We start from the raw sequence: 16,306 nt of genomic DNA on the forward strand, positions 1-16,306 counted from the left end.
TCATGAGTCGTGCTGTGGAGACATCCCACATACAACGTAGAGGAAGACTGGCATGAATGTTAGCTCAGGGCTAATCTTTCTCAAGCAAAAATAAAGAGGAGGATTGGCAAGAGGTGTTAGCTCAGGGTGAATCTTCTTCACCAAAACAAAAAAAAAGAAAAAAAGAAAATGTAGAGAAATACTTTAAAAAACAATTGAAAGAGTAATCCTCAGCCAGCCAGCACTAGAAGAAATTTTTTTTCTTTATAGGTTTTATTTTTTTACTTTTTCTCCCAAAGCCCCCCAGTACATAGCTGTATATTTTTAGTTGTGGGTCCTTCTAGTTGCGGCATGTGGCATGCCACCTCAGCATGGCCTGATGAGTGGTGCCATGTCCACGCCCAGGATTTGAACCTGCAAAACCCTGGGCCACTAAGCAGAGTGCATGAACTTAACCACTCGGCCATAGGGCCGGCCCCAAGGAATATTTTTTAATTCGAAGGAAAGTGATACCAGAAGGATATTTAGATCTACACAGAGGAAAAAAGAGTACTAGAAATATAAGTGTTTGATAAGTATGAAATATTTATTTTCTTATTTTTAAAACTCTTTAAAAGATCACTGATTGTTTAAAGCAAAAATAGTAATGATGTATTATAGGATTTATAGCATGCATAAAGTAAGATGTATGTCAATACACACAAAACCTGGGAAGGAGGAAATGGAAGTATACTCTTTGAAGGTTCTTATATGTGAGGTGGTATGATATCGTTACAAATAGTCTAATGAGTTAAACGTGTGGTTTTTTGAATTTTTTAAATCTCTTTTAAAGACAATTGACTGTTTAAAACAAAAACAATAAAAATGTATTTGAGGTTTATATATAGTATATATGTAGAAGAAAAATACGTGAAAATAGTAGTGCAAAGACTGGGAGGAGGAAATGGAAGTACGTAGTGTAAGATCGTGTACTAAATGTGAAATGCTATTACTTGAAAAGGGACTGATAACCTAAACATTTATACAAAACAGACTGGTATAGCTAATAACCTATTTTAAAAAAAAGATAAGATAGGATCATAAAAAATCCAATTAGTGTACAAGAAAGTAGAAAAACAAAAAAGGGAACAAAGAACGTATGGGACAAATAGAAAATTGATAGATTTAAACCACCCCATACCAATAGTCTCATGACTGTAAATAATCTAAATACCCCAATTAAAAAGCGGATGTAGTTAGACTGGATTTCAAAAAAAGACCAACAACAGTAGTGCCTCCTTTTCTGTGGTTTCACTTTCCCCAGTTTCAGTTACCCACAGTCAGCTGCGGTGCAGAAGCAGATGATCCTCCTTCTGAGCTATCATCAGGAGGTCAGTAGTGGCCTAATGCTACAACACGATGTCTACATCATTCACTCCACCTCCTCTCATCATGTAGGCATTTTATCATCTAACATCATCACAAGAAGGGTGAGTACAGTACAATAAGATATTTTGAGAGAGAGAGAGACCACATTCACCTAACTTTTATTACGGTACATTGTCACAATTATTCTATTGTATTCTCAGTTATTGTTGTTAATCTCCTACTGTGTCTAATTAATAAATTAAACTTTATCATAGGTGTGAAGGTACAGGAAAAAGCATAGCATATACAGGGTTTGGTACTATCCTCGGTTTCAGGTATCCACTGGGGATGTTGGAATGTGTGCCCTGTGGGTAAGGGAGGACTATATTATGTGTGGCTAACATTAAAAAAAAATTGCTTTAAATGTAAAATATTAGTTAAAAGAAAGATAGAAAGGGCGGAAAGATACAGGTTGACAGAAAAAGATGGAAAGCTAGTAGCGATCACAAGAAAGTTGGAGTGGCCATATCAATATCAGACAAAGTGAATTTCAGAGCAAGGAATACTACCAGGGATAAAGAGAGTATGTTATAATGATAAAGGGATCAATTCATCAAAAGGACACAATAATTGAAACATTTATGAACCTAATAACAGAACTGCTTCATACCTGAAGCAAAAACTAATACAACTGAAAGAAGAAATAGACAACTTCACAATTATAGTTGGAAATTTCAATATCCCTCTCAATAACTGACATAACAAGTAGACAGAAAATCAGTATGGATATAGAAGACTTGAACACATTATCAACCAACCTGACTAGTTGTTGTTTACAACACAATTCACCCAACAATAGTAGAATACACATCCTTGTCAAGTGCACACAGAACACTTACCAAGACAGATCATATTTTTTTATTGCAGTAAAATACACATAACATAAAATTTAACATCTTAAGTCATAAGATGAGTCTAATAAATTTTAAATAATTTAAATCATGCAAAATATGTTTTCTAACCATAATGGAGGTAAAACAGAAATCAATAAGAGAAAGATATCTGGAAACCCCCCAAATATTTGCAAACAAAAAACATACTTTTGTATAATCTGTGGGTCAAAGAAGAAATCAAAAGAGAAATTAGAAAGTATTTCCAATTTACTAAAAATGACACATCTAAATGTTTGTGATGTGGTTAAAGCACAGGAGGAATAGGAGAAGGGATTGCTAAGGGGCAGAAGTAAATTTTTATGGATATGTTCATTATCTTAAAATTCTTGATGGTTTTATAGATACATATGTGTGACAAATTCTACACTTTAAATACATGAAAGCATATGACCACACAAAGACTAGTACATGAATAGTCATAGCAGCCTCATTTGGATTGGTCCCAAACTGCAGACAACCCAAATATCCACCAGCAGTTGAATGAATAAATAAATTGTGGTACATACCCATAAAATGAGATACTACTCAACTACAAAAAGGACTGAACCATTGTTTGGTACATGCAACAAAATGAATACATTTCAAAATTATGCTCAGTGAAACAAGTCGGAATAAAGTGTACATTCTGCAGTCATTCAATTTATATAAAATTCTAAAAGTGGCAAACTAATCTCTAGTGATAGAGGGGAGACCAGCAACTGTCTGAGGATGGAACACGGGAGGGAGGAATGGATGCAATGGGCTCAAACAAATTTTGAGAGTGATAGAAACTTTTATTATCTTGGTTGTAGTGATGGTTTCATATCAAACATAGGTCAAAACTCACCAAATTGTACTTTTTTTTTTTTTTGCTGAGGAAGATTCTTCTTGAGCTAACATCTGTGCCAGTCTTCCTCTGTTTTGTATGTGGGTTGCTACCACAGCATTGCTGACGAGTGGTGTAGATCTGCGCCTGGCATCCAAACCTGTGAACCTGGGCTGCCAAAGCACAGTGCGCCAAACTTAATCACTATGCCACAGAGATGGCCCCAAATTGTACTCTTAATATGTGTAGCTTAATGTGCATCAATTAAATCTCAATATATCCTTTCTAAAAAAATACCTTCCAGGGGCTGGCCCAGTGGCACAGTGGTTAAGTTTGCCCACTCTGCTTGGCAGCCCAGGGTTCGCCGGTTCAGATCCCAGGTGCGGACTTACACACTGCTTGGCAAGTCATGCTGGGGAAGGCATCCCACATATAAAGTAGAGGAAGATGGGCACAGATGTTAGCTCAGGGCCAATCTTCCTCAGCAAAAAGAGGAGGATTGGCAGCAGATGTTATCTCAGGGCTAATCTCCCTCAAAAATAGAAAAATAGAAAAATAAAAAAAATAGCTTTCACATTGAAATTCCTAAATTAAAAAAAAAATACTCCTTAGAAATCATTAGCTAATACTTCCTTTACCTCCTGTTCTCAGAATTTATTCACATGGCCGCATCTAACTCCAAAGGAAAGTGTTTATTAAAGAGTTTATTTCATTAGTCAAGTCAGAACTATACAATTTTAATCCACTCCCATTTAACATTATTATTCATGGATTTACATCTGCCATTTTACTTTTGGTTTTCTATGTCTCATCTATTTTTCATTTCTCTATTCCTCCTTCCCGCTTCCTTTCACACTAAGTAAACATATTCTAGTGTAAGGTTCAAATCCTTTAATAACTTTTACTGTATTTTAAAAGATATTTTCTTAGTGGTTGCTCCTGGGCTTACCCTATACATCTTAATTTATCAGCATGTACTTCAGATTTATACTAACTTTCTTCTAGTGACATATAGAAGCTTTACTCTTATATAGCTCTGTTCCCTCTTCCTCTATTGACGCTATTTTTGTTATACATCTTATATCTTTATATGAGACAAATCCAACAACGTATTGTTACAATCATTTCTTTAGCCGATATTATGTCTATTAAAGAATGTGAGAAAAAAAGAAGAGCAAGTACACATTTATGCTGTTTGTCATATTTGTCTTCTATTTACCATTTCTTGTTCTTTTCTCTTGTTCCTGTGGGTGCAAATTGCCATCTGGGGTCATTTCCTTATTCCAGTACAATCGTGTTCTCATTCACCTCCTTTGTGCTGTTATGCAGATATGTTACCTTTCTATACCTTATAGGCTCAACAATACAATTACATATGTATTGTTTTATATAATTACTTATAAAATCAGGAGAAGAAAGAAGAAAAATATGCATTTATACTACCTTTTATAATTACATAATTACCTTTATTCTCTTTATGTTTTCACGTGGATTTGAATTTCCATCCGGGTTTTCTTGCTTTCATCGTCAAGAACTTCCTTTAGGATTGTTTCTACGTTGTGTTTACTAGCAAAGAATTGTCTCTGTTTTAGTTTACCTGGAAATGTCTTTATTTCACCTTCATTTTTGAAAGATAGCTTTGCTGAATACAACATGGTCGACAGATTTTCTTTCAGCACTTGAAATATCTCATCCCACTGCCTTCTGGTCTCTATCGTTTCTGATGAGAATTCAGCTGTTAATATGACTGGTGGTCCCTAACTGCACCTGTTGAGTCATTTTCTCTTCCTGCTTTTAAGACTTTCATCCTCCAGCACTTTTGCTATGATATGTCTGGATGTGTACCCTTTTGCACTTATTCTTATTGGAATTTGCTATGCTTCTTTGATGTGTAGATAAACATTTTTCAGCTAATTTGGGAAGTTTTCAGTCATTATTTTTTTGAATGTTTTTCTGCTCTTTTTCTCCTTTCCTTCTGGCACTCCAATTATGTATGTGTTTGTTGGTGCACTTAAAGATGTCCCACATTTCTCTGAAGCACTATTCACTTTATTTCATTCTATCTTTTCCTCTGTTCTTCAGATTGCATAACGTCTATCAATCTATTCTAAAGTTCACTGATCCTTTCTTGTGCCAGTTCCACTCTACTGTAGAATTCCTGTAATAAACTTTTCATTTTGGTTATTGTGCTTTTCAACTCCAGAGTTTCCATTTGGTTCTTTTTTTTATATATAACTTCTGTCTCTTTATTTATATTCTCTATTTGAGTAGACATGGTCTTCATACCTTCCTTTACTTCTTTGAGCATGGTTTCCTGTAGGTCTCTGAACATATCTGTAATGGCTACCTTGAAGTCATTGTGAAATCACATTGAGGGTTGGTCACTAGTCCAAACCCAAGCTGTGCAGGAATTCTTCATGTCCGTAATCAACCTTCTCTCAGATTCCTCAACTCTTGTTGACTCCCCTCAATACTTTGCCCCACTCGTCTCCCTTTTTCTCTCAGAGGAAGTATATTCTTTTTCACCAAGAAATTCTCGTCCTGAAGGCTGGCATTCCCTCAGGTTCCTGACTTATGCCTCCTCATTCATTCTAAATAGCTTCTTTTACAAGATTATGGATTTCTCCCCTTCTGGTCCTCTCAGTGTGTTAGTCTCATCAATGATGTCCTTTCTTCTAAGTCTTTCTGCTAGCCCATTAGCTCCTTCCCACTCCTCCCTGCCACCAACCCCCCCCCCCAACCCCATCCTCTGCTTACTCTACAAATGCTTTCTCCCTTCCTTCCCTTCTTCTTCCATCCCTTCCCATTCCAGGCCTTTAAGCTTCCCCATTGAAGCTTTCCTTTCTATTCCCTCTTCTCTGCGCCTATTCTCTGTCCATTGTTCAATAATATTTCTACTTTGTTGACACAATACATTAACTTGTAATTTCTATAAAGTAATCTGGCAAGATACATCCCAAAGCTAAAAATTACCCATACTTTTGACACGGTAATTTTGTGGTTGTGAGTTTTTGCATCAGTTTGCACAGTAACACAATTTATAATAAGAAACAGAATGGAAACAATGAAGGTTTATTCGACTCATTATCTCCCTTTTTCTTTTATTCTTTTAGTCAACAATTTTTTCAACTCCTATTTAAGAGTTAGGTTCTGGGGATAGAGTTGGAGACAAAATAGACACTGCCCTTGCCCTCACTGAGTTTACAGTCTTCAGGGGAGACACGCATTAAATAGCTAAAGACACAACTAGATATATAATTGCAGACTGTGATAACTACCATGCAGACAAAGGACAAGGGCCACCACAATGATCAACAAAATGTGGGTAGTGGAACACATGGCAGCACAGAAATTCAGTAGGAGCCTCACAAAAGAGAGAAGTGAGATATCTTTATGTGCTGAAAGGAGGAGTTCATTGTGCTTATGCACCCTAAGGATTGAAACCTGTGCCCTGGTGAAACCAGCTCAACACAAGGTTGACATAAGGGAAGCCATATTGTAGAAAAGAAACCATATTGTAACTTTGAATGACCTGATTAACTAACCCAGCTGGAGATGCACTCTCCGGGAGGTATACATGCTCTGTAGATTTTATGGCCCCTCCCAGCTGTGATAAGTCATAAACTTTGTTCTTCTGAGTTCCTTAGGAATGTGATGACCCCCTGGGCACAGAGTCTATGCTGATATCCATCACCAATGACAACTGAAACTTCAGGGTATAGAGCATTGCTCTGGTCTCTGATGCATATCCAGTAAAACAAAAGATTACCAGGAACTAAACCAGATGCCTCCCCTACCCGGAGACCAGCTCCCAACATAACTGGCCTGTAGTCTTTGTTCTGAAAGATGATTCTCTTGGACGTTAGTTGGCCATTTTCCCTTGCTAGCAAGCTGTAATAAAATCCCTTTCTCTCCTACCACCTTGCCCCTTGACTACTGGTGTGTCTTGCGGCAGGCAGATGACTCCCCTTGGGTGGTAACCCTGGTTTGAGCAGAATGGCTGCTCAAGCCCATATGTGTTTGGTTAAATCACGTTCTGCTGTTCTTTGGTCAGTAGAGAGTCTTCATTCAGGTCCAATGGGGATGTAACACACCTCATTTGCTCAAAGTTCACTGATCTGTAACAGTTTTGGCTGGTCGGAACCAGTCACGGTGAAACAGAATGTCCAGTGTGGATATCCCGTTTATTAGCTGGAAAGATAAATAAAAAGAATGGTGAGAAGGTATTCTGGCAGATCTGCTCAACTTGTATTGGTGGCTCAGAAGAGCAGCTCAGACGTATTGATATTTAAACTGAGAACTGAAGAATGAGTAAGAGTTTAGCCAGATGAAGAATGGGGAAAACAGGGCCCAGGCACAGAGAAATGTATGGGGTCGTGGGTTAGGAAAGAGCTTGGCATGTTCCATACTCTGGAAGTGGTGAGCAATGGGGAGAGGGGTGTGAGTTGAGCCTGGAAAGCTAGGCAGAGACTTGTCCTATAGGCCTTTCAGTCATGTGAGATTGGAGGGTTCATGTTAAGGACACAGGGAAGCCACACAAGGGGCATCATGACCTGAGTCATAGCTTTGTGAGGCCACTCTAACTCTTGGGAAAGGACTGGAGGAAGTCACATGGGATTCAGAGAGCACTTGACAGACAATGGCAAGGGTCAGCCGAGAAGTGAGAGAGACTCTAGACAGAGAGATGACTGGAGATGGAAAGAAGTTGCTGGATTCCAGGTTTATTTTAGAAACAGAATCAATAGGACACAACTAATCAACATATGGATTACATATAGGGCCTGAGGGAGCAAGAGGGGTTAGGAATGACTCCAAGTTTTCTGGTTTGCATAATTGGGTGGAGAGGTGCTATTTATTAAAATAAGAAAGACTTAGGAAGAAACTAATTTGGGGTAGGAGAATGAATAATGGTTCTCTTTGAAGTTGTTAAACTTGATATATTATTTCTATTTGAGTGTTGTATTTCATATCCCATAGAAGGTTAAAATTTTTTATGAACCTGTGATACTGGGTAGTGATGATGTCAAGAACACAGTGGGGTACATGAATCTGAATTCCAAACGAGAGAGTCTGAATTAAAGTTACCCTAGGAGAGTCTTAGGCCTATGGAAGTTATTCATAGCCTTCATTTTCCCGGTTAGATATAATCTCTCTCTCTTTTGCTCTTGGTACATCTCATGGCTCTTACCTTTCTCTCACTCTCTCTTATGACGTTATATTTAGAGAAGTTGTAGGTTCATAGCAGAATTGCACAGAAAGTACAGAGTTCTCATATACCCTCTGACTCCAAACACCCATAGCCTCCCCTACTATCATCACCCCCACCAGTGTGGTACATTTGTTACAAGTGATGAACCTATGCTGACACATCATTATGATGCAAAAACCATAATTTACATTAGCGTTCACTCTTGGTGTCGTACATTCTATGAGTTTTGAGAAATGTATGACAACATGTATCCACTATTATAGTACCACATGGAATAGTTTCACTGCCCTAAAAATCTTCAATGGTCTGCCTATTCATCATGCTCTCCTCCCAACACCTGGAGACTGCTTCTTACTCTCTCTTTGTAATAGTTTTTGTATATTTCTCTAGGTTCCCCTCTTGATTCTAAAGATGTATATTTAGCTTATTTACCTTAGGATTCCACTGCCTTTATGTAATGGGGATGTTAACATAAATTAATATTTATTGAATTCAACATTAAATTTCAGATAAAAATTAAGATTAAATGAACTGCAAATTATGCTTTTTATTCCAGAAAGTTGCTTAAATGTATTTTTTGATAAAAAGAGAGAAAACCAATTCGTAGCCTGGAAATCTTGAATAGTAACACTTTTAATTTTGATGAATTCAGTTTTGAAGAATTAAGATGCATCTATTTCCAAATGCTTAAAGCTGCCAGTACTGGCTATCTCCTTTCTTTACCTAATACACCTAAACTTTTGGCAAACACTCCCTTTTAAAGATACAAGACCAGAACAGGGAGTTCCATATTCATTCCTAAGCCTGTTAGAATCATCCTGCTCCCCTATGTTTCAAATACACTCCTCAAAGGCCTCTGGCCTCTGAAATAACCAACCTACAGAATTACAGTGAAAGCTGGTTAATGATTGCAGATGTCACTATAACTAAATTGAGTAGATCTAAGGTAAAGCAGAGAACAATCAACGAGTAGGCAAACATAAGCTGGATCTGAGTGAGTCTGGAAGAGTTTTCTTCTTTCTTGAAGGGAAGGACAGATCTCTGCCATGTGGCTGTACCTGGCGGCCCTTGTGGGCCTGTGCTACCTCCTGCGCTGGTACCGGGAGAGGCAGGTGGTGAGCAACCTCCGAGACAAGTACGTCTTCATCACAGGCTGTGACTCGGGCTTTGGGAATCAGCTGGCCAGGCAGCTGGACCTGCGAGGCTTGAGGGTGCTGGCCGCGTGTCTGACGGAGAAGGGGGCCAAGCAGTTGAGGGACCAGACGTCAGACAGGCTGGAGACGGTGATCCTGGATGTGACCAAGACAGAGAGCATTGCTGCAGCCACCCAGTGGGTGAAGGAGCGCACAGGGGACAGAGGTATGGCCAGGGCGTCTGTCCGTTTGATAGACTGCTTTGTCCTCAGTGTTGTAGAAGTAACACATAACATGCCAGGTGAAAAGTCTCGGGGATCAAGTCGGGGCTATAAATTGGGGTGCTGTCTTCATTACACGAAGACTCCCAAATACATTAGTATTCATGGAGTAAGTGAACAAATATTTATATTTGGCACTGCCCTGAAAAAATCAGGTTGTGTGGAACTATATATCTCAGGGTGGAAGGTAGAAGGAAGTGAGGAAATAGGTTTAAAAGGTGCATGTATGTACCTGGAGGGAAGGTAGAATGAAAGATAGGAAGGCAATGAGGGGAAGAGAGGGGTGATGGTGGTGTGGCAACTCTAATTTGCAGGTGTTTTGGGTAATGAGAGTGGGTATGAGAAGATGAATGTATGAATCATAAGTTACACTTGTGAATTACAATCTATTTTCCCAGAGACTTTTCTCTGAGTCACTGCCCAGAGTTGCCAGGACCCTGTCACCTGGACCCGTTCACCCTACACGTTGCCCTACATCATCAATTCTAGTCACAGTGTGTGAAAGCACCAGGAAGTGTCAAAGGTCATGGGGAGAGTGCAGCAAGGTATTGGTTAATAAGTCATATCTGAGTGACAAAGTTTGTGCAGAGTTCCCTCCCAGTAAAACGTTGGCAGGGAGTTGAGATTACCTCTGACCTCACTCTCTGTGGTTGAGTCCTCACATTCCAGTGCAGTTTTTTTTTTTTAAAGATTTTATTTTTCCTTTTTCTCCCCAAAGCCCCCCAGTACATAGCTGTGTATTCTTTGTTGTGGGTCCTTCTAGTTGTGGCATGTGGGACGCCGCCTCAGCGTGGCTTGATGAGCAGTGCCATGTCCGCACCCGGGATTCGAACCAACGAAACACTGGGCCACCTCCAGCGGAGTGCACAAACTTAACCACTCGGCCACAGGGCCAGCCCCTCCAGTGCAGTTTTAAATGGGAAGGAAGGAAAGGGGCCACAGTCAACGCTGCCAGGCATCACGCACTCATGGTACTATCATTCATCAGGTATGGGAGGGTGCAACAGTTAACATGTGAGGCACGATACCATACTGCTTCAGGATATTGCACCAAAGCTTAGGAATTTTAAAACAAATAATATTTGGTCCTGTTGTTCACTGAGCTCTGTAGGTTTTTCAAAGCAAAGACAGGGGCAATGGGGTTGAGGCCTGCCGATCTCATTAATTTCCTAGAAGCATGAGGCATCTCAGCTGCATGCATCGCATTCTTGCAACAGCCACCTCTACTCCTTCCAGCTCTCTCGCTCTCTTCCCCAGATCCCAAATATTCTTGGGCCCACCAGGACCTCCAATCCATTGATCCAACCACCTTTTCACCAACCCTCACCCCTTGATTTTCTCTCTTCCTTCATTACCCACCTACATCCCACGATCTGTTACTATGATCACCCCACTGCAAAGGCCTGAGATTCTCTTGCCTCTCTCTCACCCTTAGTTGTCCTCACTTGGCAAAAATCACCAGCCTGGGTAATACCATCTCTCACTGCCCCATGCCTGCCCTTATGGAGTTGAGCATAGGTGGAAAAAACTGAACTCACAGATGAGTTCAGTTGGTCTCATGACAAATTCATGAACACAAACCTCTAGTGGGCTTTTATGCTGTTGTATATACAGTCATACTCCATTCATTCTCCCAATTTCCAGACAACCATTTCAAACCTTTCCTTTCTCCTCATACCTCCAGCTTTTCTCTGCTATCCTCACTCTGAGCTGATACCAACTTGACTGAGGAAAACTGAAGCAATTAGAAAAGAATTTCCTCAGACTTCTCCAGCTCCCCTACCCACTTACCATCGTCTGCACCAGCACAGCCTGCCTGGCCTTCCTCCCCGTATAAATCCAGTCCATTCATGTGTGCAATAGAGCATATCCTCCTTGGCCTATTCAGAACCTCCCAGCAATTCTACCCTCTTCCTGTTCTCCTAAATCATTGGTTTTTTCTCTCCACTACTATCTTGCCATCCTCTCACCACTACCACCATCACCACCCCCAAACCTTTTTCTTGTTGCCACAAAATTCCTCTATGGATATATCTGTACTCATTGCCTCCAGTCTCTCTTCCCATTTTCTATTAAAGCATTTCTAATCATGCACCCACACCCATCCCAAATTGCTTTTATCAAGATGTCCATTGACCTTCACCGTCTACATCCAAGGGTTGATTCTTAGTCCTCACTCTACCTGACCTAGCAGCATTTGACCACTTTTTCTCCTTCTTGATACACCCTCCTCCCTTGGCTTCCAGGACACCAATCTCTTAGAACTTATTTCCTCTCATCTCAATGCTGATTCAGTTTCCTTTGCTTGTTCTTCCACTTTTCCCAGATCCTTAATGTAGAGTGCCTTCAGGGCTCAATTCTTGGACATGGATGGTGTCCATACTTATATGTCCAACTCATACTTCTCTCCTGAGCTCCAGATTCAAATTTCCAATTGCCTCCTCCACATTTCTACTTGAGTGTCTGGGAGAATCTCAAGTTTAACCTTAGTGAACTGAACTCATGATCATTGCCCATCTCTAAAACTTCCCCATCCTAGTAAATGGTATCTCCATTCTGTTTTTCATTCCAACAAAGTCATTCTTGATGATGCTTTTCCTTTCCCTCACCATATTGAAAACGTCAGAAAATTATACTGTATCTGTAAAATTTGTTCAGAGTTTGACTTCTGACTAGTGCTGTTACTACCAATCTGGCTGTAGCCATCATCATTTCACGCCAGGATCACTGCAATAATCTCCTACCAGCTACCCTGCATCTGCCCTTTTCTACCCTCAGTCAGTTCTCAACAGCGCACAGAGTACATTTCAAAAATAAGACAGATCTTGTCATTACTGTACTGAAGACCCTGCAGAGGTTTCCCATTTCACCTGAAGTAAATGTAAAGCTTTTTAAAATGGCCTAGACTGCACCGGGTGATCTGGGATCCCATTACTTCCCTGACCAGTTCTCTCCCATTCCCTAACTCTTGCCATCTGCCCCAGGTACACTGGGCTTCTTGCTGTTCCTCCAACAGGTCAGGCATCCAGACAAACACCTGGTGATATTTATTGAAGCGTTTTTTCACCCAGAACTATCCGCTCCAGATGTCCCTTTGACTGTCCCATTCTTCTGTAAGTTTTGCTCAGTTCTCAACTTTTCAAATCTTGTCCTGACTACCCGACTCAATACGGTGAATGAACACTCCTCACCTGCCACTCAACCCTGCTCACCTGCTCTTTTGCCATTGAAATCCTTCTGACACACTATGTAATTTGACAGTTTATTAGGTTTATGGTTTATCTCCCTTAAGAGAATGTAATTTGAACACTGAAATGATTCTTAAGTGTGTTTCCCATTTCTAGTTTCTCTTTGTTTCTACTAGGCCTGTGGGGTTTGGTGAACAATGCTGGCATTGGTGTGCCAGCTGCACCGAATGAATGGCTGACCAAAGATGATTTCTTGAAAATATTGAACGTGAACTTGATCGGCCTCATCGAGGTGACCCTGAGCTTGCTTCCCCTGATCAGAAAGACCAGGGGAAGAGTAGTCAATGTTTCTAGCCCAGCTGGGAGACTATCTGTGCTTGGTGGTGGCTACTGCATTTCCAAGTTCGGTGTAGAAGCTTTTTCTGACAGCCTGAGGTAAGGACCAGCCCACTGAGGCAGTCTTGCCTGTGGCTGGAGTGTATTCATGAATGATGGGCCTGGGTTCCGATTATGCTGGTGTGGACCAAAATGAGGGACTTTGAAAACGGAATGTCCAAATCTTACAATCATATTAGACAATCCATCAAGAAAAGTGAAAAATACATTAGGATTTATTCTGTCTTTATTGCCATTTCTATAAAACGTCTACGTGTACCAAACATATTTAATATATTTCTTCACAAATATATATAAATATAAATGAATGTTATACATAATGCATTTTCAATATGTGAATGATAATAGTCTGCTGTTACAGAATTATTTGCCTTATTAATTAAGTGCCACAAGTCACTAAGCCTGACAGATGGTTCCCCCTGAGGAAAGGGTGACTATTGGTGGGCTAGTCTGAAGGCAAAGCGCTGTGCCCAGTGCTCTATCTACCCCTCACAGAAGCCCCGTGAGTTAGATGTGATTCTCTATGGTCAAGCATGAGGCTGAGCCAGAATCTGAACCCAGTTCCGTGTGTGAAAAACTTCTGTAGTGGGTGTGCAATGAATATATTAAAATGAATAGGAGTATGTACCAGGTGTGCGGAGGCACCGAGGATGGGGTGACTCACCTTTCCTCAGGGCAGAGGCCAAGGAAGGCTTCACAGAGGAAAGGAGTTCTACCTGGGCAGGGGCAGGAAGGGGCTCTGGTGTTCAGAGAGCTGTCGCAGAGGGCAGGGCCTGGAGAGACAGGTGTGGGAGGGGCAGGAAGAGGCAGCACTAGCGCCTCGGCCCTTGGAGCTTTCCAGATCTGGGAAAGAAGCTATCTGTGGGCATTGACCCTGGGACTGTCTCTCGGACATCTTCCCCTGGTATGATGCCTGGGTCTTCTCATTCACATTCTTCCTCGAACTAAATGCCTTCCTTGAACATTTGGCCTTGAGCCTTATTTCTTTAAGAAGGAACAGGATTGATCAGGTCACAGATGGAGGCTGTTTCCTTGGTTCACTCTCTCTTGTCTTGTGTTTCAGAAGAGAGCTTTGTCCCTTTGGCGTTCGTGTTGCTATCATAGTACCCGGGAACTTTAAAACATCCATTTGCCCTGACAATGTACAGGATCTACTCAAGGGGCTCTGGAGCCAAGCGTCCCCAGAGGTGAAGAAGAGCTATGGAGACAAGTACTTCGAAGGCTGTAAGTTCTTCCTGGACCCCCACAGAGCAAGGCTGGCAAAGTCATTAACTTCAAAAACCTTGAGTGCTTGCTATGTGCCGGCTGGATTCCAATCTCTCTTGCTGCGCCTCCTGCCTTGCTCAGGCCATGGCTTTCCCTTGAGCCCCACACCCGCTCAATACACATGAGCTCTGTGCCAGGCCCTGTGGAAGAATTAACTCAGCCAATCCTCACCGCCCGAGAGGGAAAGTGCCTCTGTTATTCCTCATTTACAGATAAAGAAACTGAGGCCTGAAATGGCGAGTGATTTCCCAAGATCACTCAGCTAGTCAGTGGAGAAGTGATGAAGTGAACCTTGGCGATGTGGTTCCAGGCAACTGTAGACCGAAAGAAATATAAAGCGAGCCGCAAATGCAAGCCACATACCTCATTTTAATTTTTCAATTTGCCATAAAAAAGGCAACGAACAAGTGAATTTAATCCAGAATAGACTCTATGCAGAACACCATCATTTCAACAAATAATCAACATAAAACATTGTGACTGGGGGCCGCCCAGGTGGCCTGGCGGTTAAGTTTGCGAGCTCTGCTTCAGTGGCCTGGGGTGGCCCAGCTGGCATCCCCGGCCCTGCTTATCAAGCCATGTGGTAGCAGGTGTCCCACATATAAAACAGAGGAAGATGAGAATGGATATTAGCTCAGGGCCAATCTTCCTCAAAAGAGAAAAATTGTGATTGAGATATTCCACAGTTTTTCTTCATACTGTCTTTGAAACCCAGTGTGAATTTTTACATTTATTGCACATCTCTATCAGACTGATCACATTTCTTGTGCTCAATTGCCACATGTGGCTCGCGGCTGCAGTACTGGACAGCACAGCTACAGGGCCTGCGCTCCGAGCCTGGCACCCTGCCTCCTCTCACCCTGTGACCACCCAGTATCAGACCCGGAACACAAGGCCATCCTCTTCCTGGCCTGCCCTCTCCCACTCCTCCAATACTGTTTGTACCCGTATTTTCTCCTGCTTTTCATATCAACTTGTTACTACAGTTCTAACGGTTTTTCTCTATAACAGATTGCCAGTATTACAATAAACTCACATCTCTAGGACAGAAGGATCTGAGCCTGGTCACCAACTGCATGGAGCACGCCCTGACCGCCGTCCACCCTCGTATCCACTACTCTGCTGGCTGGGACGCCGTATGCTTCACTCTCCCTCTGTCTTATTTACCAACATCTGTGGCGGACTTTATTCTTAGTCTTTTTGCAAATGCGGTCAGGCCCGCTGATGCTGTGTAGTCTGCGAGTTCGGCCTACACAGCTGATTTTAGATGGGGGGCAACAAGTCAGGTTTCCTCCTGGGAGAAGAAAGAACCAGGGGAACACGCAGCTGTCTACTTCAGCTGGTTCTTAGAGGCCCTGTCATATTTTAGTTCACAAATTCCCAGATAACTTGTCCCAAAAACTACTTGGTGAGCACCTCCCATGTTCTAGGTACGGTTCAGGGTGCTGAAGATTCACGCATGCCCAAAACAAAGATTCCTGCCTCGTAGTACTCAGATCCTGGCCAGATCATCCCAGTGCAGGATGACTCTGCTGAGAGAATTATTAAAACTCAAAGGGTCATGGGGGTCTCTTAACTGCTGTAAAAGATGTGTGCAAGGTCATAGCTCCTAACTTGAAAATCATACATGATTGGTGACATTGTATTTCAGATATAAATTCTTTTCTTTCTTTAGCAGTTTTTTTTTGTACCTTGGCTTTCTGAAAATTAATCATTAAATTATTTTCTCAAATAAAGTAATAAGTTAAA

The 16,306-nt window shown here is 41.3% G+C and overlaps 1 protein-coding gene and 1 long non-coding RNA gene across 2 annotated transcripts in view; one reads left to right on the forward strand and one right to left on the reverse strand.

The window, feature by feature from the left end:
• The window catches only part of LOC103542687 (retinol dehydrogenase 7-like), a 26,375-nt gene extending 10,069 nt beyond the window's left edge, over positions 1–16,306 (forward strand). The window contains exons 6-10 of the mRNA XM_070621749.1: positions 1,283–1,448; positions 9,321–9,652; positions 13,072–13,330; positions 14,355–14,515; positions 15,569–16,306. Of these exons, the coding sequence (XP_070477850.1) occupies positions 9,340–9,652; positions 13,072–13,330; positions 14,355–14,515; positions 15,569–15,792 (957 nt within the window). The 5' untranslated portion in view covers positions 1,283–1,448; positions 9,321–9,339 and the 3' untranslated portion in view covers positions 15,793–16,306. The remainder of the gene's footprint in view (positions 1–1,282; positions 1,449–9,320; positions 9,653–13,071; positions 13,331–14,354; positions 14,516–15,568) is intronic.
• On the reverse strand, positions 2,469–9,492 carry LOC139083619 (uncharacterized). The gene is made up of 2 exons (XR_011540491.1): positions 9,352–9,492; positions 2,469–7,275 (listed from the first exon to the last, which is right to left on the reverse strand). It is a non-coding gene; the product is annotated as an uncharacterized lncRNA (long non-coding RNA).

Source organism: Equus przewalskii, chromosome 5, assembly GCF_037783145.1.
Source record: "Equus przewalskii isolate Varuska chromosome 5, EquPr2, whole genome shotgun sequence".
Taxonomy (NCBI): domain Eukaryota; kingdom Metazoa; phylum Chordata; class Mammalia; order Perissodactyla; family Equidae; genus Equus; species Equus przewalskii.